At 43.2% G+C, this 24,225-nt stretch overlaps 2 protein-coding genes across 5 annotated transcripts in view; both read left to right on the top strand.

Moving 5' to 3' along the window:
* Window positions 1-1,987: 1,987 nt before the first annotated feature.
* On the top strand, window positions 1,988-5,822 carry lactb2 (lactamase, beta 2). 2 transcript variants are annotated; one of them, XR_011104737.1, is made up of 7 exons: window positions 1,988-2,402; window positions 3,038-3,198; window positions 3,336-3,456; window positions 3,561-3,739; window positions 4,349-4,497; window positions 4,678-4,806; window positions 4,926-5,013. XR_011104737.1 is itself a non-coding variant. In XM_068726244.1 (7 exons), the coding sequence occupies exons 1-7, from the start codon at window positions 2,281-2,283 to the stop codon at window positions 5,153-5,155; spliced, it is 864 nt and encodes a 287-aa protein (XP_068582345.1). In that variant the 5' UTR covers window positions 2,016-2,280; the 3' UTR covers window positions 5,156-5,822. The 2 variants fall into 2 exon arrangements, 1 of the variants encoding a protein (XP_068582345.1); XM_068726244.1 differs by lacking the exon at window positions 4,678-4,806 and adding an exon at window positions 5,112-5,822 and having other exon boundaries at window positions 2,016-2,402.
* Window positions 5,823-6,609: 787 nt separating this feature from the next.
* LOC137884339 (nuclear receptor coactivator 2-like) overlaps window positions 6,610-24,225 on the top strand; it is a 42,878-nt gene continuing 25,262 nt past the window's right edge. For 2 of the 3 annotated variants that reach the window (XM_068726119.1, XM_068726117.1), the window contains exon 1: window positions 18,135-18,724. The gene's annotated coding sequence lies outside the window, so the exon portion shown is untranslated. Of the gene's footprint in view, window positions 6,693-16,501; window positions 16,551-18,134; window positions 18,725-24,225 lie in introns of those variants that run through there. The other variant, XM_068726118.1, reaches the window with a different exon arrangement.

Genomic DNA, 24,225 nt, shown 5'->3' with positions numbered 1-24,225 from the left:
GTCCCGGGCCTAATATCCTGTTTCAGCAAGAAGATATATTAAATTAAAGATGCACAGCTAGGACGAATCTGTCTGAATGTGCCACTGATTTTGTCTCGTTAATGTCGATCCCTCGTTATTCATTCCGTAGCTGTCGCAGTTCATGTTCACGAGTGAAGCGGATCACTTTAAAAGAACCCGTGGAGAGCGTGGAGATGCATTTCACCAGTGAAACACAGGCTGCAATTTAAAGAGGAAGCTAATCTCAGGTATAATTGGTTACCACGGTGTGTTTTTCTATAGCTTACCGGTCGGTGCCAGTCACGCCGCCCACATTCCCCTCCCAACTCGTGATCCCGTCACGCTCCGTGTGAGAGATTCACCGCTCATTAGAGGAAGTGAAGGGGAGGCGGCCGCCCCCTAGCTCACCACGCACTCTACGGGCCGACTGTCGCGTAGAGCGAGAGGCTCTCGACGCTCTGTTTTAATTGTGATTTTAAAGTGATGCAACTGCAACCAGGTCTGTCTGTGGTGACTGCTGTTGTTGCTCTCGCTGCCCAAAACGTCCTGTGTACTTTAATGACGGTGGATTACCAGAAGATGCCTCTTTATTGCTCTTCATCCTTCCATAGCTTCGTTACCTCAGTATACCAGGCACAGGCCCAGGAGCCAAAGTGTCACTCAAAGAGACACATTCCGACCAGGAAGAGACACAAAACGACCACAGAGAAGCACACGACGACTGCAAAGAGACACAAAACAGCTGCAAAGAGACTCAAAGAGACTCACAATGACTGTGAAAAGGGGCAAAACAACCTCATAGAGACACAAAATGAATACAGACACAAACGAGTGGTGAATGGATTAAGTACAGCGGACTTTGAGACCATCACACCCCCCCCACACCCCCCCCCCATGCCGACCAACCAGCCAGACCTGCCGGACCGAACCGCCCCAGGAAGAAGAGGGAGGAGAGCCGAGATGGGAGCTAAGCTAACCCAGCTAGGAACCTGAGGCTACTCCACTACCCAGCATGCTCCTGGCCGTCTGACATCCAGTCTCAGAGAAATAAGATGGATGAAAGCAGCGGGAGGTCGGTGACTGTTGAGCCCACTTCTTCACAGAGACCTGGATCCGTCGTGGTCCAGGATCAAGGTGCACTTGACGGGAAAATGAAAAGCTAAAAAAAATATATATTTTTTAAAATATATATTGGCATTGATGGGAATCACAGCTGACTGATTCTGAGGGACAAATCACATTGTAGGCTGACATTTACACATTGTCACCAGTTTAACTAACTTCTTATAGTATTTATAGTCAAATATTCTTCTCTGTCAGGATTTGAAAGAGCAACATCAACACCTATTGATCACCTATACTAACAGGCATGAAGAACATCTTTGAAAACAAGTATTTCAAAATCACTTTAATGGTGATTTGGGATCTCTTAATACATGACACTGGTCGTCAATTCTGGTCTCGAGCAGTGATTCAGCCTCAATCAGACTGTACGATGGCGCCACCTAGTGTTGGGTCTGTGCTGCTGATATTTATGTGTGGTCAGGTGACATTTATTGTGACAGATATTCAGTAAATGTCGCGTAATGGACCCATTCAGTTGTCACCAGCCTGGTTGGAGCTGCCTTTTTCTCTTTGTAGGAGCACTGAAGTAATGCATTTATTTATTTTAAGCATCCATAAAGAGAATTTATATGGAACTAATGTGAAAGTAATGTATGCAAGAGTGTTTGTACATGACGCGTGTGAACGGAAGCAAATGAAAAAAGCTTTATATATACCGAGAGAAGGTGTTTTACACAGTCAACCTCTGCACTAATGCTTCGATAAGAAATAAAACAAATTAAAAACAACTATAATAATATAATCTATATATTAAATAATCTATATATTAAAAAATATTGGAAAATCTGAAAAGAAACAAGTGATAAAGTAGTAAACAATAAAACAATTAAGAAGTTGTATGTACGCAATAATGCATTGTTAAGTTATGTTTTTGTGTCAACATGAGAATTAACAGTACAGTGCAGAAAGTATGTATACTGCTCCAAATACAGGTACTAGTATAAAAACCGCTTGAATTTAAACACAATATAACCGATACTCCTACTGGAGTAACGTTGTGAAATACAGACTTTTACTTTGAAGGCTGCTTTGGGACATGACAGGAAGTAAATATTGTTTCACCACCATCCGGGTTTCGTTAACTCCACGGTTTTACTTGATCGCGTGTGTTCTGCTCTTTTTTTCTTCGCTGCTAACGTTGCTTCGCCTCCGACTATGAGTGCTGTTCTCCCTCGGATAGAGCAGCTGTCCGCCAGAGTGGTCCGGGTTCTGGGCTGCAACCCGGGCCCGATGACCCTGCAGGGAACCAACACGTACCTGGTCGGAACCGGGCAAAGGTGACACGAGTTCATGTTTGAGATTACTGGAACTTTGTTATGTTCTCTCTCTCTCTCTCTCTCTCTCTCTCTCTCTCTCTCTCTCTCTCTCTCTCTCTCTCTCTCTCTCTCTGCGTCACGCCAAATTCCACTCAAATTTTTGAAATATTTCCTTTCTTGTTGGCAAAAGAAACAATGTTTACTGAATTGCTGGGCTCCACGGGAAGGTTATAAATATATATAAATTGATATATATATATATATATATATATATATATATATATATATATAAATTGATATATATCATTTTATATATATATATATATATATAAATTGATATATATATATATATATATATATATATATATATAAATTGATATATATATATATATATATATATATATAAAACCATAGTTATCATTTACAAAGGAAAACTAAATAGCGATCAATAAAAACAACAACATGAGCTCAGAGTAATAAATACAGGATAATAAAAACGCTGGAGAAGGTAATAAATAATGAGGTATGGAATAAAGCCTTCAAACAGCCACAGAGAGTCCAAGTTTATGATAAAATGCAAAACAGGGTTATTAAACGATGATCCTTGATGTGATGAATAGATGCACGCTGTATCACACGTGTGCTTGTCCTCCCAGGCGAGTGCTGATAGACACCGGGGAGCCCGCCGTGCCCGAATACATCAGCAGCCTGAAGCAGGCGCTGAGTCAGTTCAACACCAGCATCCAGGAGATCGTCCTCACTCACTGGCACAGAGACCACACGGGCGGGGTGGAGGACATCTGCAGGGACATCACCGGTGAGGACAGTGTGTCTGGGGGGGACGGGTTTAAAGACCAATAGTACACGTGAAGTTGCATTAAAAAACGTCTGAAATATAGAAATAATAATAATAATAATAAAAAGGAAACATTTCTCTGTTTTTCCCTCCTGCAGGTTCTGAGGTCCGAGTCAGCAAACTGCCTCGCTCCGGCGGAGTCAGGGAGTCGGCCGGAGACAAAAGCTTCACTTATCTAAAAGACGGAGACGTCGTCCAGACGGAGGGCGCCACGCTCAAGTCGGTCCAAAGCGCAAGTTGAATATAATCAGAATAAATACATAATCATAACTTGTACTGTGACAAGATCCAGAGTGCCACGTTTTTTTGTTTTTTTTTCCCAGGGTGCTGTTCACCCCGGGCCACACCGACGACCACATGGCCCTGCTGCTGGAGGAGGAGCAGGTGCTCTTCTCTGGAGACTGCATCCTGGGCGAAGGCACGGCGGTGTTCGAGGACCTCTACGAGTACATGAGGTCTCTGCAGACCCTGCTGGACTCTCAGGCTGACGTCATCTACCCCGGTGAGCCAGCGAGCGCACGCTTTCTACATGCATTCACCAGCATGCAATGTGTTTAAAACTGGAGGACTGCAATAACGATTATTTTCGTTATTATTAATGTCTTTTTTTTTCCCCCTCAAAATGAATTTATTAATTGCTCAATAAAATGTAAGAAAATAGAGAAAAATTCCTTGGAGTTCAAAGTGACGTCTTTGCATTGCTTCATTTTTCTGACCAACAGTCCAAAACCCCAAAAATATCAAATCAATAAAGACTTTAAAACAATAAAATCCTCACAGCTGAGAAGGTGCAACCGGCGAATATTTGGCATTTTTGCCTGATAAATGTCCCCAACGATCGATTAACAAAGTGATTGTTACTCAATAACAGTTTTGCTTCTTTTGCTTCCTGTTCCTACCTAAGACCCGCCTCCTGTCAATCAATCCAGTCGAGCCAACCGGGGGAAAAAAACAAAAGCAAGAATCCTTTGTGCCGTTGTTTTACCTGAAGATGAAATAGCAAAAATAAAGATTAAAATCGTGGCCCGACACTTTCCTCCTGTGTGTCCGTCAGTCCGTCTGTCGTTTTGGACGTTTGAAACTAAAAACCCCGCCGCTGTCCCCGGTGCAGGTCACGGACCCGTGGTTCAGGATGCGGCCTCTAAGATCAGATACTACATCAGCCACCGGGAGCAGAGGGAGCAGCAGATCCTGGCAGCCATCCGGAGCAGAGCGGGAGAGCCCTTCTCCTCGATGAACCTCGTCAAGATCGTCTATAAGGTCTGGACCAAAACCGCATGGCCACATTTAAACTGTTGTAAAGTGTAATGTATCGTCTCTGAGCTTCCACAGCAGGGGGGGGGGGGGGGGGGGGGATGCTTTCAAGTCACAGCGGTTAGCGCCGTTAGAAAGTCCCTCAAAATCCAGAGGAAAGGTACTAAATTATGATGGTAAAACTAGGAAGAGCTCGTGGAAGTGACCCGGAGCTGCCCGTCTGTGCACACATGGAGGTGGTCTTAGTCAGGACAAGGAACCTGTTGAGGAACCAGGGACCAGGATCTAGATCACCAAAAAGGCCCCGGTCCGAGGGTAGTGTATTCCTTTCTGAAGGAACCTTTTCAGTTCTTTGTAAAGACGTCCCGGGGACTGATTGTTACCGGTGAACATTCACGGTGGAAACGTTGCCTCTCTCACTGCTTCTCCCTCAGGACACTCCTGAGCACCTGCACCAAGCAGCCAACGTGAACCTGGTCCATCACCTCAAGAAGCTGGAGAAGGACGGCCACATCAGCCTGGGTGAGAATGCTGGGAGAGTTCCAGAGCAACAAAGGGTCAGTTCCACCAAAATAGTAGAAAAATACAAAATGTAAATCTGTTTTTTTATTTTCCCTCAGTGAAGGAATCTTCACCAAACACCAAATGGAGGAGCTGCCTGTGAAGAAGTGCTCTTTGATCAGCCATCAGGATGGACATCCATGTGGTCCACAGTCCATAATTGGGGAGTTTTTGTGTGTTAAATAATCACCTTTAACCATAATATTTATGGTTTTAATTCCTTAAATCTGCAGACGGACGTGTGCTAATGATAGATCAGGGATGGTGCTCACACTGGATGTTTCCTTCACTTTAGTCCACTTGAAACTTGCTGTCTTTTTGCTTTGTTTGGCCCCAAAAACCATCTAGAACATAAACAGCCGTGTGATCAGTTAAAAGGCCGTTTTTGTTAGTGGAGTTTGGTTCACGGCTCTTGTCTTCCTCCTCCTCTTCTTCTTCTTCTTTAGGTTCTTTAACTCTATAAAAACGGTTTATTTGTGTGTAAATCAGATTTTAGGCTTCAAGGGAAAAGAAGGCCCACTGGTGGAAATCTGCTCTCAGAGACTGTGATGCTTTTTACACCATGAGCTAAATGTTTCTATCAAGACCTCTGTTCACTTTATTAAAACTTTAATTTGTCAAGTCAGACACTAGGTGGCAGTCTCTGCTAGTTCATTTAATAAAGGACACAACTTTTACCAGTAAAGTGTGATCATTTAACACTGATCACAACACGTGTCAAACACTTTGTATTTGTTCAAATAAAAAATGTAAAGAATCTGTGATGGAAAGGGTTGTTTGAGTCATCTGTTTTCATGATATGACTGTTTGGGATTTTTTTGTATTATTATTATATAGAAACAGGAAGAGACTTTTCTGTAGGCTGTTCTACGTAAACTGCTCATTTTGGAGACTTCAACCGCTGACGACACAGAGCTACAGCGCATGAACGAGGCAGCGAGTGTTATTTCAATTCTTAAAATATGGTCAGAGACTACTACGTCTGGTATTTTACAGTATTTTTTTATTGATAGATGGGTAATAAACTAGTTAAACTAAAGTGTCGAGACTTTCATGAATGTATTGGGGACACATTGAGAGGAAAATAGCATGAGGTCTTTAGAATTAAAGTAAGTATAGAGACAACATTTGGGCTGGATACACATTTAAAATGATTGTAATGAATAGCAATATATTAAAAAGTTCCTTAAGATGTCTATATAGTATCCGATGAGATATTATATATATTTAAAATACTACATATAACACCGTAAAACTTCAGTTGATTTCTTTATTTTAATGTTATTTCCTCCAGATTGACATTATTCATTGTGTGTGTGTGTGTGTGTGTGTGTGTGTGTGTGGTGTGTGTGTGTGTGTGTGGAGAGAGAGACACTCGGCTCTGCAGTGTGGTAATGAGATGAGTGGAGGTGGTGGTGGTGGTGATGGAGGAGGAGGGAGGAGAGAGGAGAGAGGAGGAGGAGGGGGGGGTCTCCTGGTAAAGATAAACAGCCGAGGAGCCTCTGAGCCTCTGAGCCAGAGGAACATGGCGGCTCCGGCCCCGCTGTCGCTCCGTCCCGCTGACCGACGCCGTCTCAACCGGGCGACCACATCCTCCGCACCTCCGCGCACCTCCATGGCTGCTTTCCTCAACTTCCCAGGTAAGTTTACCTGTCATTCTCTTAACCACCACCCCCACCCTCCATATTCCCTCAATCCTAACACCCACCACCACCCCCCCTAAAGAAATAACGCTTCCTGAAGGGGGGCTTGTGTAAAGTGTCCGACGTTATCTTACTTTGTGGTGCACATTTCCTCGCGACATTGACCGTTATGACAGTTATATGACGCCTGTGGACACATATCACGGGGTTAACGTGAAGTATTACTAGAGTCCGGGTGAATAAAAGACCGGTATTTAACGTGCACGGTTATTTATTTAGTGCTTTTTTAGCGTCTTAAATTAACTGTTAGCGAGTGTACACACGGAGACTCGACGCTTGATTTGAGTGACTGATAGCTGTCCGTTCCGAGCCGGGTTTTTAAGGCGAAATTATCGCTAGTTTAGACGGATAGAAATGCTACTTCCACCCGGGCCCGGGCTGTCATGGCTCAACAAAAATAAACTAAAGTAAACGTTGATATGTTGGTGTTTGTTTAACGTGTTCAAACACTATATGTGTGTGTGTGTGAGCTGCATAAATATCCCAAACGGGACTTTGCTGTTTTAACTTTTAACGGTTAGCCGTTAAAATGAAAGCTCTTCCTGATCAACAGAAGCGACAGCCGCTGGGAGCCGTTGACGCTATAGCGACGGCCGTTGCTCGTCTCTGTCTGCTGTCGTCAAAGTAGAATTTAAAGAGCCCAAATTTATTTATTTTATTCGACAGGTATTTGTGTGACTGTGTTGAACATGTAGTGGTTTCACGGTGAAATATTTGACTTATTCCCGGTTGATATTGCTCGGACTTCCTTAACCAACTCGAGCGTCAAGTGGAATAAGTAAAGCCCCGTTCTTTTGTTTTTCAAAATAAAACACCAATCGATATTGACTATTTCTTTTTTGATTCGCAGACACATTTATATTACATTGCGTATGTAATATAAAAGATAGAAAGTTTAATATGTGTGGTTTCCGCTATGCTACCATTTAGCATGTTATTGTGCTGAAGCTGTCAAAAGAGGCACTTAAATCTAAATCAAATGTAACGTAACACCATAGGAAGCCCAATAAACAGCCATATAAGTAGTAGTTCTAGCAAGCTGCCGGTATGTGTAATACCAACATTCATTATAGCAATATCCGACTCAGGTGGGTTTTTTTTTTGGTATTCTTGAAGCTGTTTTTTGGTTTTATTTTGAAGAGTGCATTGACCAGCTTCCGGTTTTGTTTCCGGTTGTTGATCAGCCTTGGGCTATAATATATTATATTATATTATATTATTATTGGGAGAAAATATTAAATATATATAAAGAAATATCTATATTTTAATAAAAAATATATAGTAAAAAAATATCTATTTTTTAATGGAAGAAATATAAAATAAAAACAATGATAGAAAATAAAAATATATATCGTGGGAAAAAAAAAATTGATTATTTCCCACTCAAAGCAATCCCATTGGGAATAAAAACAGGTAGAGAACAGTATGCTGGGGAAAAAAAAAAAAATGAAATATCTTTACATGTGCTTGTATGATGATTCTGCTGGGGACCTGAACGCAGCATGGCGTGGGATGAGCTGCAGGGCGGTGACTCAATGCGCCGCTCAAAGTTGACACTGAATAGACACACAGTGCGGCTTCAGACGTCTTCGTCTAGCAGTCGGGTACAGTCCACGTTCACCGTGCGGGGTCAGGAATGTGTCCCTGTTTGCTGTTGTGCCGGTTCGCCTGTGTTTGCTGCTGTGCTGGAGTGTCAGTGCAGAGAACCTGTGCGTTTGCCTACGTGAAAGGTGCCATCTGAGTCCTCTGGATTTGTTATCTTTGAGGGCTGGACTCAGGATTTTTGGCTTATTTACTCTTTCCTGCACCCCGGAGTGAACTTTGAAAAGAATTGCAACATGCACACTACGGTTGCCAGGTTCTGTATTTATCCCCCTTGTCCCTGCGAGATAACTTCTGTAGTTTTGCTTTGTTGTTTTCCCAAAGGATTATGGGTGTTTTCATGCTGCTAATGCAGCTTCAGTAACATGATATTGTGCATGCTTTGTTTTTGTTTTGTTTCTGTTCTACCTGGGTTTGCTCCCGTTGTGGTTTTCTTTCTGCCCTAATGCACCAGGCTTGTGATCTTCCCTGGTTTAATATCGGTGTGTTTTGATACCGTTTCAATGCCAGAAAGTACCTTTTCAGAGCTGCAGGAATGTACTTAAGGCCGAGATCTTAACGTGAGATTGGCAGTGTGCCCGGTGAGGGATCCTTAGTGGCTTGAATTCACTAAACCACGTGAGGGCTCAAATAAAGCCCTGACCAATGACAGGAGGAGGAGGAGGAGGTGGAGGAGGAGGAGGAAGGGCACAGGCTTGACTGTGCAGTTCTCCACTATCAGGTCTTATCCTCAGCAAGCAAACACACGCCAGAGAAACACATGTGCTCATTTTTACACCAAGCATCGTGGACTCCCTGCTCTGACATGTTTCCTTCTTCCTCCTCCGTCCATCTTAACGCAAGACTTAGTTTTCGTTTTGGGCTCCTGATCCCCCCCCCCCCCCTCTGGTATCTCACATATACTGGTGTGTGTGTGTGTGGGTGTGTGTGTGTGTGTGGGTGTGGGTGTGTCAACCCCACTGTGTTTGTTTGTGTCTGGCTCTTCTCACTGCCACCAACTCATCAGACACACACACGCACGCACGCACGCGCGCACACAGCCACCTGGCTCTCTGTCACGTAGCAGAGACAGTCGTCTTCCAGGTCTGATCCTCCTGAGACCAAGAGTGCTCTAATTAAACAGCACCACACACACACACACACACACACACACACACACACACACACACACACACACACACACACACACACACACACACACCCACACACACACACACAGAGTCATGTCATGACTCCTCTGAAAGCCTCCTGTAGCGCCCGAACACTGTAATTACTGTAATATTCCCTCACCAAAATGTATGTAGAGGATGTGCATTAAATATATATGACAGTAGCAGGTTTTTCTCCTCTAAACCGCAGTACATCGGGTCACCGTTTTTTTTTTTTTTTTTTCATCTGTTTTAATCCAGAAAGAGTGTGTGACTCAAATGTAATCGAGTCTCGATTACACGAGCGGCTCAAGCTGTGTCTGGCCGACATCACTAACGGATATTCTGTAAGCAGCACTTTCTTGAAATTTGAATATTTTGAAACATTCAAAATCATCTGCTGCATGTTCCAGTGGACCGTGTGGTTTGTGATGATTTCCTGAGCGGCTGACGCAGCTCAGATGTAGCTGCCTCTAAAGGTGCGAGAAGTCAACGTAGACGTACCCGCCGTACCATAGTAATGCAGCTTACGTAGTTATTTTAATCCCAAAACTAAGTAGTTTCCTGGGAAGACGGAAGTTTATTTGACTGTGAGCATGTAAGGAGCAGAAATTGACACGTGTTGCTGGACTTTCATAGTAAAACCAGACGGCAACCTCCGGTTCTGCCGAGTGAAGCTGATGCTTCACGTGTTAAAGCTGCATTCTCTCTAGTGTCCACCAGGGGGCGACTCCTCTGGTCGTATAGAAGTCTAGTCTAAAATGACTCTACTTCTCTCTTGATTTATTCCCTCAGTAAACATTGTAAACATGAGTTTATGGTCTCAATCTCTAGTTTACAGTCTTCTTCAATACAGCATGATGTTCATTTAGTACATTATGCTCCATTTAGAGTCAAACACACCATAAAGCAGGGGATGATTTAGGGGGCGGGGCTTACACGCTGATTGACAGGTCTCTACCAGAGACGTGTCTCTACGTCACTCCTCCTCAGTCCAGATGTGGTAAAGAACAACATGGCGACGTCCACAAACCAATGAGTGACGTCATGAGGACCACGTCCACTTATACACTCTGTGAGTAAATTGTTTGTTCTTCATAAACATATATATATATATATATATATATATATATATATATATATATATATATATATATATATATATATATATATATGTATATGTATATGTATATATGTATATATATATATATATATATATATATATATATATATATATATATGTATATATGTATATATATATATATATATATATGTATATATGTATATATATATATATATATATATATATATATATATATATATATGTATATATGTATATATATATATATATATATATATATATATATATATGTATATATGTATATATATATATATATATATATATATATATATATATATATGTATATATGTATATATATATATATATATATATATATATATATATGTATATGTACAGACCAGGAGAGCCGAGTCGTCAGGTTGCGTAACAAGTGCTAATTTGGTTAGCTGGAGCTGACGGCGGCTGTAATTCTCCAGCACTGTGACTGCAGAGCGAAGACACGGGGAGTCCACGGGCCTCCAGCCGGATAATACCGGCTAATAGCATAACGAGCTTTCTGCAGAACAAACGTGGGCCGACTGTGATGTCATCGGCCCGCTTCTTTGGCGACAGGACGTCGTCCCTAAGACGTCTATTAAGAGGAGTGTTTTTGTGGTTTAGCCAAAAGTCACGGTGTGGCTTTTCATTTTGATAATCCAGTACGTAGCCTGATCCCATTTCACACTGCAGTCCGACAAATTCATAGTTGTTTCATCGTGAAGTTATGATCAGAAAATGCTCGTGCAGCTTTGAGGCTTGACACGAGCACGTTGTGTTGTCTTTTGATTCTGCACATCTGTGGCGGGAGGACGCACGCTGTGAGGCGTTTGAGGACAGAGGACGGCTGTAAAATAAATAAAATCTGTCCTTCAGCAGGTTTAATAACTGACTCTTATTGTCAAGTCTGAAGACAAAGCGCACGCCTTCCGAATCACAGCAGCGATAGTGCTGGTGGACATTAGAAAGCTATACAGTATTGCTAACAACTTGCTAACACATAGCTTACGTTAGCTTGTGTTCCTTGTTAGCCAGGAGCTGTGAAGACCGTCATTATCGTCAGATGTTCATCTGTCCGGCGGTCCTTGAACACCTCATGCGTGACGAACGGTTCCGTCACAAAACGACACCGAAACTAAGCTTAAAAATGTAACGTATCATCCGAAAAAAAAATCACAGCAAATAAACCGTTCAAAGTAACCACATCGCGTAAAATACATTAAATTCTGAGCTTCTCAGCGGAACCATGAAGCCATGATTGATTCATCTGAGACCAACAGTCACGTGACAACAATTCAGTAAACCTTTGACTGAACAGCAGGCTGCTGAACACAGAGCAGAGAGGATTTCTTCTTCTTTTTTTATGATTTATGGCATTAATAATAATAAAAAAACAGCAAAAAATATATGTTTGAGTTCTCTCTACTTCTAGGCATCATTGTGCTGTTTCCTGGATTATGAGCCAGTGGTCAGCTTCTGTTATGCAGCCGTACGGTAAAGCAGCTCCGTTACTCGGTGTCGCCGTGGATCTCTGTGTTGCAATAGAGCTGCTTACTGGCACGAACTAATCACCGTCAGGAAGTAGGCCGTGTGTGTGTGTGTGCGTGTGCGTGTGCGTGTGCGTGTGTGTGTGTGTGTGTGTGTGCGTGTGCGTGTGTGCGTGTGCTCTACCTAATGCCTCATATGCAAATAATTCAAAGTGAAACTCTCTATCACTAACAACAAAATTCGGTGTCAAACATTTGACCATGTGGCTGTTTAAAGGTGAATCTAATCACAGCTGATACACACAGATATGTCTACAAAAGACATGGTTTGTATTCCTTTCACTGATAATAATAATAATAATAATAGACCCAATGACTTATAAAAGCCACTTGACGTTGCTGTGGGAGGAGATGGCTAGTTGGACTTAATTGCTGTACCTCGAGGGAGTTTGTTGCGTGATCGAGTTATTTGCATCCCTCCCTCCATTCCTGTTAATCTGTAACTCTCTAGAAGACTGTCCTGAGACGTCCTCACCGAGAGGTGAGCTGTGTCTTCTCGCAGCAGGAAACAAAAACAAATGAATCTTTCTCTAACCAGCGAGTTGGACTTCAGAAGTCGCTGCCTTGCACAACTTTTAAAGTGCACAAACTGAGATGAATCACAGTCACGGAGTCTTTATACACACACACACACACACACACACACACACACACACACACACACACACACACACACACACTGATGCATGAAACACATATGCAGCTATCTCCAGTGGTGGTGGCAGGTGCATTTTTGGAGTGTTGTTTGGTTTGAGTCCGCCGTGTCCAACTGACTCAGAGGGCGGCTGTCTGTCTCACCCGTGCGCGCGCACACACACACACACACACACACACACACACACACACACACACACACACACACACACACACACACACACCGAGAAACAACACACACAGAAACAACACACAGAAACAACACACACACACACCAGGGGGGAAGAGTTAGCAGATGTCTCGGATTTGGCCGCTGACCAAAAAAACTCACTTCTTCTTTTTACTACTTTTCATTTGGTCCTCTCGATTACTGTAACTTTTACCACCCCAACCCTCGCACGCACGCACGCACGCACGCACACACACACACACACACTGCTTACTACTACATTAAAGACGGCAGCTTTTAAGCTATTATCACTTGGCAGGTCTCTTCTGGCAGAAGTGAAACGAATGAAGCACGAATGAAATGAATCATCATCAAAGTGACTGAAGAAACAAACCTATGGCGCAGACTTGTGCCTGATTTTTTGTTTTTAATTGTTTTTGTTAAAATGTGTTCTAGCAGACCTCCCTGAAAAGAAAAGCATGCACATTAAATGTGGTGGAAGTGCAACTGCGTCACCCTCCCCACCGGTCGTGGATGGATTACTGAACGACTCGACCAATCACATGTTGAGGGACCCAAAGTGTCCGGGGCCCTCCGGCCCTTCACCCACAGAATGTCACTCAAAAAGACACGAACGAACCAGGAAGAGACTCAAAATAACCTCAACGAAACACAAAAAGACTACAAAGAGACACAAAACAACAACAAAGAAATGCAATACAGGTGCAAAGAGACACAAAGATATTTACGACTGACTACAAAGAGACACAAAACAACTATGAAGACAATCAATGACTACAAAGAGACACAAAACAACTACAAAGAGACTCAAAACAACCAATGACTACAAAGAGACACAAAACAACTATGAAGACAACCAATGACTACAAAGAAACACAAAACAACTATGAAGACAATCAATGACTACAAAGAGACACAAAACAACTATAAAGACAATCAATGACTAGAAAGAGACACAAAACAACTATGAAGACAATCAATGACTCCAAAGAGACACAAAACAACTATGAAGACAATCAATGACTCCAAAGAGACACAAAACAACTATGAAGACAATCAATGACTACAAAGAGACACAAAACAACTATGAAGACAATCAATGACTACAAAGAGACACAAAACAACTATGAAGACAATCAATGACTACAAAGAGACACAAAACAACTATGAAGACAATCAATGACTACAAAGAGACACAAAACAAATACAAAGACAACCAATGACTACAAAGAGACACAAAACAACTACGAAGACAATCAATGACTACAAATAAACACAAAACAACTACGAAGACAACCAATGACTACAAAGAGACACAAAACAACTACGAAGACAACCAATGACTACAAAGAGACACAAAACAACTACGAAGACAACCAATGACTACAAAGAGACACAAAACAACTACGAAGACAATCAATGACTACAAAGAGACACAAAACAACTACGAAGACAACCAATGACTACAAAGAGACACAAAACAACTACGAAGACAACCAATGACTACAAAGAGACACAAAACAACTACGAAGACAACCAATGACTACAAAGAGACACAAAACAACTACGAAGACAATCAATGACTACAAAGAGACACAAAACAACTATAAAGACAATCAATGACTACAAAGAGACACAAAACAACTACAAATGGAGACAAAACGACTACAAAGAGACAAAACTACTATGAAAAGAATCACTGACAACAAAGAGACACAAAATGACTATAAAGAGACACAAAACCACAACAGAAACTCAAAACGTACACAAAGAGTAACAAATAAACTACAGAGAGACTCAAAATGACTGTAAAGAGACTCAAACAAAGAGTCTCAAAGTGACTATAAATGACTACTGTAAAGAGGCCAAACTGTGATGACGTCTGTAAGTCTCTCTGATATGTAGAAGAGGTTGTGTGGCCTTTAGCGTCTGTGTGCCCGGGGGCCCATTGTCTCATAATCCGCCCAACATTGTGTGTTACTCAGTAAGAACAACATTGACTGTAAGATCCTCAACCTATCACCCATTTCTAGTTCTTTGGACTGAGTGGGAAGGAGCACAATTGTATAGAATTTCATAAATATCACCTCACAGAATTATTCGCAACAAACGGCGGCGAATTACAAACCACAAATAGCAGCGAGTCGGGGTCAAAGTCAGAGCAACCTTTTCTCACGAAACACGTTCATCACATTAAGTGGGAAGAAGAGGTGGGAGAGAGACGTGAATCACTCATGTGGCCTGTGTTGTTTCCTGATTAGATGAGTTTTCACCCCGTTACATAAGAAAAGGAGGGCCGACACATAAGTGACTGACACCCAGTGAGCAGGTAGACTCTCAGTGTCTCTGCAGCCGCTCATGTGATCGAGTGAAACTTAATAGTTCAACATGCTGTAACTGTACTCGATTCAAGCCGGTGTCCGCATTAAATTAAGTGTTTCGTAAAATACAGACGTTTTGTGAACGCGAACCGAAGCCAGTGGGAACTCGGTGAACCTTGGACCGGCACCACACTGGTCCGGGTCAGCGTCACGGTGTGAGAGAAGGCCTCAGAACCCTCTGAGTCGTCCTCCACAGGCCGGGTCAGTGTCTGGGAACCACAGCGGGTTCCTGTGTTATTGTGGGCAAGAGTGAGACTCCCAGCGTAACTAGTGGGTGATGTTTTCAAGGTGAAAGTCTCATAAATTCACACACTGTTAAAAACTCAAAACGGGGTATTTAACCGACCCACACTTCCACGTATTTAATCCTGGGTGTGGCCCCAAACTCCTGTGGAAGTTCAAACATTATTCATCCACTTTAGCGTGAATCCATTCATCCAGTAATAACGGGGGAAGTCCGTCAAAGTTTAGTTTACTGGTCTCGGAAAGTACCACTAAGCCTGATGAAACCATACACCATATAAAATATTAGCCAGAAGTAGAAGATTAAAGAGCGAGAAAGTCCTCAAGGGACGGGTGGCCGCGGAGGTTGGACGGGTAAAACAAACACGGGACTTTCACCCAGTAGACCGCCGTTCGCGTCCTGCGTGAAAGTCTACATTGACTTATTTTACCATAGTTTTGTTACGCAACTCGCGTACTTAACTACTCCCAGATAAGTAACGAACGTACTTATTTTATGTAACAAACATACTTATTTAAACCCAAGCCACGCCTTCACGTATGTGTGTCCGCGCTGCCTGATCAGATCGTCATCGGATACATTTAACGGTCAAAAAGGAGCGGCTGTAAAATGATGGATAAACGCATTATCTTTCATCAATAATCCCCCCCCCCCCCCCTGTTACTTTGCCGCTTACTCTTGTAGAAGACTTGTAAGAAGCCGCTTACAAAGCTCTGCTTGCTGATTCGGTGATAAACATGTATTTCACAATAAAAGTCTGCGCTTTTTCAGTTTTATTTTGAAGTAGCAACAACAGGAAATATGAGCTGGAAAATTATTCTTTTAACATGTTGATCATGACTCTTGTTTTATGTGTCTTTCAGAGAGGACTGAGTGATGATGAATGATTACCCAGGATGCTTTGCATATGAGGTGAGTGAACTCATTTAAATATTTGTATATATATATATATATATATACAAACACAGTACATCTCTATCATGTAACTCTGGGTAGCGGCACTCTGTTCTACCGTTTTATTTCTGTGGCTTAAGATGCAAATTAATGAAAACTTTGCGGATTAATTTGCAGAACAGTTTTGCAGGTCAGTTTAATGTCAGTGAGGATTTAAAAGAAATCTATTTATGATTTTAAAAAACAAAACAACACCCATATTTCAAAATGCAACATTCAGATTCACGTCGATCTCCTGAATGTTAAAAGTGGTTCCCTGTAACTGCAAACCATGTCAACGTGGGAAAGGTGTGTGTGTGTGTCCTTTTTAAAATCTCTCTCTCTCTCTCTCTCTCTCTCTCTCTCTCTCTCTCATCTCTCTCTCTCTCTCTCTCTCTCTCTCTCTCTCTGCCCATCTCACTTAGTGCGAGGCTCATTATCCAAACAAGGCTTATTATAAAGTAAAACAGCCTTTCCTTTCTCTCAGTCTTTCTCTGTCACTCACTGGCTCTGCTGTTTTAGACAGACTTCCATTTGCTTCCAAAACAGTGTTTTTTTATGTCAAAGTGCTTTGTTAGGTGTATTCTGACTAACATGAAGAGTCTTAAAAGCTGCATTCTCTCTAGTGTCCACCAGGGGGCGACTCCTCTGGTTGTATAGAAGTCTAGTCTAAAATGACTCTACTTCTCTCTTGATTTATTCCCTCAGTAAACATTGTAAACATGAGTTTATGGTCTCAATCTCTAGTTTACAGTCTTCTTCAATACAGCATGATGTTCATTTAGTACATTATGCTCCATTTAGAGTCAAACACACCATAAAGCAGGGGATGATTTAGGGGCGGGGCTACACGCTGATTGACAGGTCTCTACCACGGCGTTGTCCAATCTGGGAGTTGTCCTCGTTTTACAACTTTCTCAGTGTGTTTTCAGTTCATGGAAGTTAATTGTAAGATTTTGGTTGACTGTTGTAGTTAGCTCCGCCCCATTGTGTCTCTTCTGGTCGCAAAAAAACAAGATGGCGACGGCCAAAACTCTGAACTCGAGGCTTCAAAACGTCGGCCCATAAAACCAATGAGGTGACGTCACAGTGACCATGTAATCGTGAACCAGGAAGTAAAAAGACAGTAAAGACCCAATAGAGTGGGCGGGACTAGAGGTCCTGTAGACCGCTGTTTGTGCCCCGTGTGTGAGAGACGAGAACTCAACTTTGGTTTATTTAGATGACGTAACTTCCCTTCTTAAGTAACGCCGCTTCCATAGTTTTTTTTAACCCAAACCACGATCTGTTTCCTGTGAGGACACTGTGCCGTGACGAGTTCACGTGTCGCTGGACTTTTGTCGGAAAAGGCACAAAAAATGACGAGCGACTTTTTCGTAAGATCTCACGCGAACCGTCGTGTGTGAGTATACGCCGCCGACGGAATGTCTCAACCACAAAACAGGGGGGCGGGGCCAACAATTTTGGGTTACTAGAAGGTTCCTAAAAGGCCAATGCCTAACCCTTAATTGTGGGGCACCGTCTAGAATTTTTGTCTTTTTAAATGTCACCATATGAGCAATTTAAAGTGCTTAAAATGTTTAAGAGATTCAGCTAATGTTTGTAATATTTTCGTATGAAGTGTGATCGATCATATACAGTGTGTAAAACTGACATGAAATACTGCTTTCACCAACATTTAAGAACAGCAGGTCGTGTAAATCATTCAGTATCTAGAGGAGGTTTTCTTTTTCTGCACATTGGCTAATAGGAAGGAGCAGTGTGTGTGTGTGTGTGTGTGTGTGTGTATGTTGTGGGAGGAGTATGTGTGTCTACATGACGGGGGGAGGGGACAGAGAGAGAGAGAGAGAGAGAGAGAGAGAGAGGATTTGTGGCATATAGTGTGTCAGCTGTCATTAGGCGCAGATGACACACACACACACACACACACACAAAGGTAATCTCAAAGAGGAAAAGAGGGGAAATGCAAAGCGAGTGTGTGTTTGAATTGGTGTGTGTGTTGTGATCTGCTGTGTTGACTGTGTGTGTGTGTGTGTGTGTGTGTGTGTGTGTGTGTGTGTGTGTGTGTGGTGTGAACACCAGTGCGTCTGCACGGCCGGCATGGGATGATCGGCTCTGGACTGGTTATGGAGGCTGGTTTAACCGAAGCTCAGGTAAGAGACTATCACACTTGATTCTACCGAGAGCAGCAGAACTAAAGGTCCGGTCTGTGAGGTTCTGAACAGCACAGATTTGAGCAGCATTAATATTCACGAGTGAAGCGTGTACGTGAGTTCATAGAAGGGTAATTATGTGTGACACTCGCACACTTACTGACAGAACAGTGGAGTCAGAACCAGATAGCTGAGCTGCTGGTTTGTTTGTTTGTTTTACATTTATTTTGTTTCTTTAACAGTTAAAAGTATATAAATAGATATTATTTTTGTTATTAAATTACAAAAAATACCCTTTCATTATTATTATAAACCATAGAACAACATCTTAAGTTGTAGTAATAATTCAAATACTTTCCATTTTGTCTTTTGTATTTATTACCAAAATGAGTTTTGATGCTCACACTGTCTGAGTCAGACCTGGACTTTGAGCTGTCATGTATTATTGTGGTTTTGACTCTCTGTGTGTGGTGTGTGTGGTGTGTGTGTGTGTGTGTGTGTGTGTGTGTGTGTGTGTGTTGGAGGGGGAGTGGTTATGAATGACTGCTCTCTCCAACACTCTCTCACACACACACACACACACACACACACACACACAGAGAGAGTGCACAGTCAGCACAGGCCTGTAGCTGCTCTGTCACCTGAGGTCTCTCCAGCCAACTGTTGACTCCCGTTCGCTGCGCTTTCAACAACAACTGTTGTCAGCACTCGTTCACAGAGCAGCAGCTTTCACTGCCAGCGCAGCCAATGAGCTCAGAGGTCTCTCACACGTTCACACAGTCACTCAATGCACCTGGTTAGTATCTGTTTGTGTATTCATACAGGATACGACAGTTTTGTTCTTTCTTTTTTTTTCCACTCAAAACTGAGCTCTTGTAGTGGACCCGAACGGTAACTGTAGTGTAGAGTGTGTGTGTGTGTGTGTGTGTGTGTGTGTGTGTGTGTGTGTGTGTGTGTTTCAGTAATTCTTCTTCACGCAGTCGCTCAGCTGTGACTGGATGGTAACGTTCGCTCTGACACAAGCTGCTATACTGCAGATAAGTCGATCAGTGAGCCCAACGTGGAAGTTCGACCTCAGGAGGGCCGTGTGTGTGTGTGTGTGTGTGTGTGTGTGTGTGTGTGTGTGTGTGTGTGTGTGTGTGTGTGTGTGAGTGTGTGTGTGTGTGTGTGTGTGTGTGTGTGTGTGGTTGTTGCTTTCGTTTCGTGCCTCGTCATATCAGATAAGCTGCGTTGATATCTAACTTGTCATGGCAGGATTTTGATGCTGGTCGGTGTATCGGAGAGGGAATTTAAATTGTCGGTATTGATGTAAACATGTGTCGTGGCCTCTGGTGTTGAGGGGGAAGGAGTGACATCTAAGTGTGGTTTGTTTTGTGGATGAATATCTTCGTGAGCTCGCTGTACTGTTGCACCCTCATTATGTATGAATACAGGACAGTTACAACCCATTATTCACAGCCCTTAATGTGACATCCTACTCATCTGAGAAGCTCGACGTGAGAAACGTGATTCACGCTCCAAGGAGGGGAGATTTGGGCGCCGTTGAATGTAGCATGTAGCACAACACTCTGTGTGTGTGTGTGTGTGTGTGTGTGTGTGGTGTGTGTGTGTGTGTGTGTGTGTGTGTGTGTGTTTGTTGCTCTTACAAGTCTGACTTATTGTCAGTGAGAACGATACAGAAAAGAGAGAGAACGAAGCGCCGGCCTCGCTGGTTAATTGCTTCACGTTGGGGAAATTGCATTTGTCGCCGTGTGTGTGTGTGTGTGTGTGTGTGTGTGTGTGTGTGTGTGTGTCCCCGCTAATTGAGTTAGCATCTAGGCAGGCATGTTCGACGTTAATTGACTGCGGCTATAATCGATCGGCTCTCGCATTACATGAAGCTCCACATGCAGAGAGAGGAGCAGCTGCAGCGTCTGTGTTTGTATATTATTGTGAAAGTTCTCTGCTTTCATTCTACCCGCCATCCAGTGAAAGGGTCGCGGTGCTCTTCTTGTCTCTTCCTCGTTTCCCCAAAGGATTGTGGGTGATTTAGTAGTAAACAGATGTGGATCATTTCTTAGTGATGTAACATCTCCACAAGATTCAAAATAACATTTCTTTTATTTAAATTGAAAATGTTGACTTCCATTGTTATTCAAATACCAATTAGTGTGTGTTTTGTAGAGACAGGGTGTGTGTCGGGTGGGGGTGGGTGGAGGGTGGGGGGTGGGGGTGGCTGGTTTGCCAATAAAGAGGACTGGCTGAAGTGGGTCAGTGTGTACAGCTTGGGGTTTTTATACGGCGACTCACTTCACAGCACACAGAGAGGCGTTTGCTCTCCATTCCAGCACGCCGGCGTCGGCCATCTTTGGAAGCTTTGACAGTCGTTTGATTTAAAAAAATAATAAAAATTAAAAAAAAGGAGCCGGCTGCCAGGTGGAGACGGACAGCTGCTGCTTTGTTGTCACGATGACACAAATAAAACTCCCCGCTCCGATCAGTACAGTGAAAAGTGTTCAGGGAGGAAACGGCGAGTCATCGTTAGAGACAGAGGAACTTCTTCATTTCTTGCATCATGTTTTGATGGAATGTCTTCATATTTGGGACAAACGTCCACCGGGACTCGAGAATTCTCCGATCGGAATTTTGGTGAAAAGTCACCGTGAACCTCACGAAGCACAGTGTTTTAGGCCACAGCTTTTGCTAATGAGGACAATCTCACACCCGACGTCAAGTAGGACGAAATGATGGACAGACGTGGACGTAAACTGGACATGTCAAAGGTCTTCAGACTGGATATAAGGGTTGAGATAAACAATATCTAATAGTATGTCTTCTCTTTTATTACACAGCGTTTCAGTTTAGTCTTCACGTCCCGTTCACACGGACACACAGCAGCATTCGTTTTGGACTTTCGTGGCATCGTTCTATACAGACGTTGCGCCACTTTATTTTGAAATTGCGGTGAATTAGCGTTCTTCGCCTTCCTGTCTGTCTGTCAGCACAGCTAACATCTGGTGGACAGATTAATAACAACGGGTACAAACTTGAGATCATGTGTGCGGCAGAGGAGTGTCTCTACTTTGTCACCTAACTGGTAACTAGTGTTTGCGCTCCTTTTATTATTTATTTAGTTTAAATAAAAAACGGACGTCTAATGTGGTTTGTGGATATTTTCAGAGTCAGCTAATGAAACTCTGATAACTTCAGGTGTTTTTATCAATGGTGTGTGTGTGTGTGTGTGTGTGTGTGTGTGTGTGTGTGGTGTGTGTGTGTGTGCTTGTATTGAGACACTTACCGAGCCTGCGGGTGCGTCAACGGGAGCAAGTTTGCGTTCCACGTTTTTGAAAGCGCTCCGTCCTTGGTGACGGAGCTCTCTGTGGGCAGAGCTGATGGAGGTGGACGTTACGGAGACGTGGAGCCGGCTGTAGATCAACAAAAAGGCTCGTCGTCTCTAGTAACGGCCGGTAAGCCTCCGGCTCAGAGCGGCAAGTAGCAGAGATGCACATAAAGAGATTGGACGTATTGACGCGGACACACACACACACACACACACACACACACACCACACACACCAGCAGACCCCTCAGTGTTGGGAGAAGCCAGTGCTCTTAATCCAGCTGCAGCAGGGTATTAAATCTGCTTTATGTGGTGTGTGTGATGGGAGGGTTTTGCTGGCTTAAGGCCTTTACTGCCTTCACGGAAGCTCAGACACCAAAGGGAGGAGGAGGAGGAGGAGGAGGAGGTCGTGGTTACTACGCCCTACAAGTGCTGAACGTGGTCCTCGCTTCATTGATCCCGGTCCAGTCGGTAACTTCAAGTCGCTCCGCCTCCTCTTTAGTGCCCCGAACGAAACCAGCCAATCGGCCTCAAACGTTTGAGGGAACCGTTAGGCTGTTAAAACGGGAACGTTTGCTCGGTCGGTGGGCGGGGCTTAGTTCAGGCTCGACCGTTTTAATCGCGTCGGTGACAAACTTTGTTTATTTAACTTGTTTTTTAGCGGCCCCTGTGGACTGAAGCGGTAGTGTTTCAGAACACCAGAGTCCCTTTTTAGAAAACCTCTCATTTCCACCACAGCAGGGGGTCCGACGGTCCGCTACGCTCAGTCCTGGTTCTGGTTCTCCCGTTGCCTCCCTTCCCTCCAGCGGGTCTCCAGCAGCCTGGGGCCCGGAGGAAGAGACCCTTCTATCCCTGCAGAAACACAGAAGCGTTCCGCTTTGTGCTGTCAGTCTTTACATAAGACTGCGTGGTCAGTGTCATTTATTTTTTTTTTTCTTTTGTACATGCTCAAAACCTCAATTATTCTGCAAGCTAAGGAGAATTAGATTCATTACTGTAATAACAACCCATCGTGTGCTTCACTTCCATGACAACGAGGGTTGTTGGGTTTCTCGTGCTTCCCAAACCTTCCAGACGCTCTCTCTTGCTTTCCTGTAATATTCTTCCTTTCCTGCACTTTGTGTGCCATTTTATTAATGTGATTATTATTTAAACGGCCACTCGTACTTACTCCTAAATATGTTGCACCTCTTTTATTTAACCACCTGACCTCCATCTGGCTGTAATCCGACACCCACCCCGCTCTCTCACTGTAACACACCAGGAAGAGGAGAGAGAGAGAGAGAGAGAGAGAGAGAGAGAGAGAGAGAGAGAGAGAGAGAGAGAGAGAGAGAGAGAGAGAGAGAGAGAGAGAGAGAGAGAGAGATGTATTCTTGAAAAGCCGAACAAACCAGAAGACAGTTTTGTAGTTTAAATAACTGATAGCACACATGAACACATATGGGAGCTACTGTCCCATATTACCGGCAGCCGTGAGAGGAGAGCAAGCACGGTCTAGGTTAGAGTTGAAGATAGGAGTCTTCAGAATGTTCGTGTTTTTGACAATATTTCAGTTTTTAAGCAAATAGTCATTTAGGTTATACATGAAACATGAAACCTTATGGTGAGTTTAAATCATAGACTGTATGTAAGAAGTGGTCATTGTGACGTCACTCGTTCGTTTGTGGACGGTTTTATGAAGCCTCGAGTTCGGCGATTTCACCGTCGCCATCTTGGATTACGGCCGTCGCCATGTTGTTTTTTTGCAACCAGTGAACAGGAAGTGACCATATTTGGACTGGGGAGGAGTGATGTAGAGACACCGTATATGTCTCTGGTTAGAGACCTGTCAATCACTGTGTAGCCCCGCCCCTAAATCATCCCCTGCTTTATGGTGTGTTGACTCTAAATGGAGCATAATGTACTAAATGAACATCATGCTGTATTGAAGAAGACTGTAAACTAGTGATTGAGACCATAAACTCATGTTTACAATGTTTACTGAGGGAATAAATCAAGAGAGAAGTAGAGTCATTTTAGACTAGACTTCTATACAACCAGAGGAGTCGCCCCCTGCTGGACACTAGAGAGAATGCAGCTTTTAAGACATGAAGCATCGGCTTCAATCAGCAGAACCGGAGGTTGCCGCCCGGTTTAAAGAAATTAAAATGGTCTGTAGGATAGGTTCTATATTATTGCAGAGG

Source organism: Cebidichthys violaceus, unplaced genomic scaffold (assembly GCF_023349555.1).
Source record: "Cebidichthys violaceus isolate CVI_PGR_0920_01 unplaced genomic scaffold, fCebVio1.0.p SCAF_38, whole genome shotgun sequence".
NCBI lineage: Eukaryota > Metazoa > Chordata > Actinopteri > Perciformes > Stichaeidae > Cebidichthys > Cebidichthys violaceus.
The sequence above is the reverse complement of the archived record's forward strand: the minus strand, read 5'-3'. Positions and strand labels throughout refer to the sequence as shown.

Bases quoted from the DNA above. Each gene is read 5' to 3' on its own strand.
- lactb2 (XM_068726244.1), top strand. From the start codon at position 2,281: ATGAGTGCTGTTCTCCCTCGGATAGAGCAGCTGTCCGCCAGAGTGGTC. The intron at 2,403-3,037 runs GTGACACGAGTT...TTGTCCTCCCAG, and splicing joins CTGGTCGGAACCGGGCAAAG to GCGAGTGCTGATAGACACCG. The intron at 4,498-4,925 runs GTCTGGACCAAA...CTTCTCCCTCAG, and splicing joins TCGTCAAGATCGTCTATAAG to GACACTCCTGAGCACCTGCA.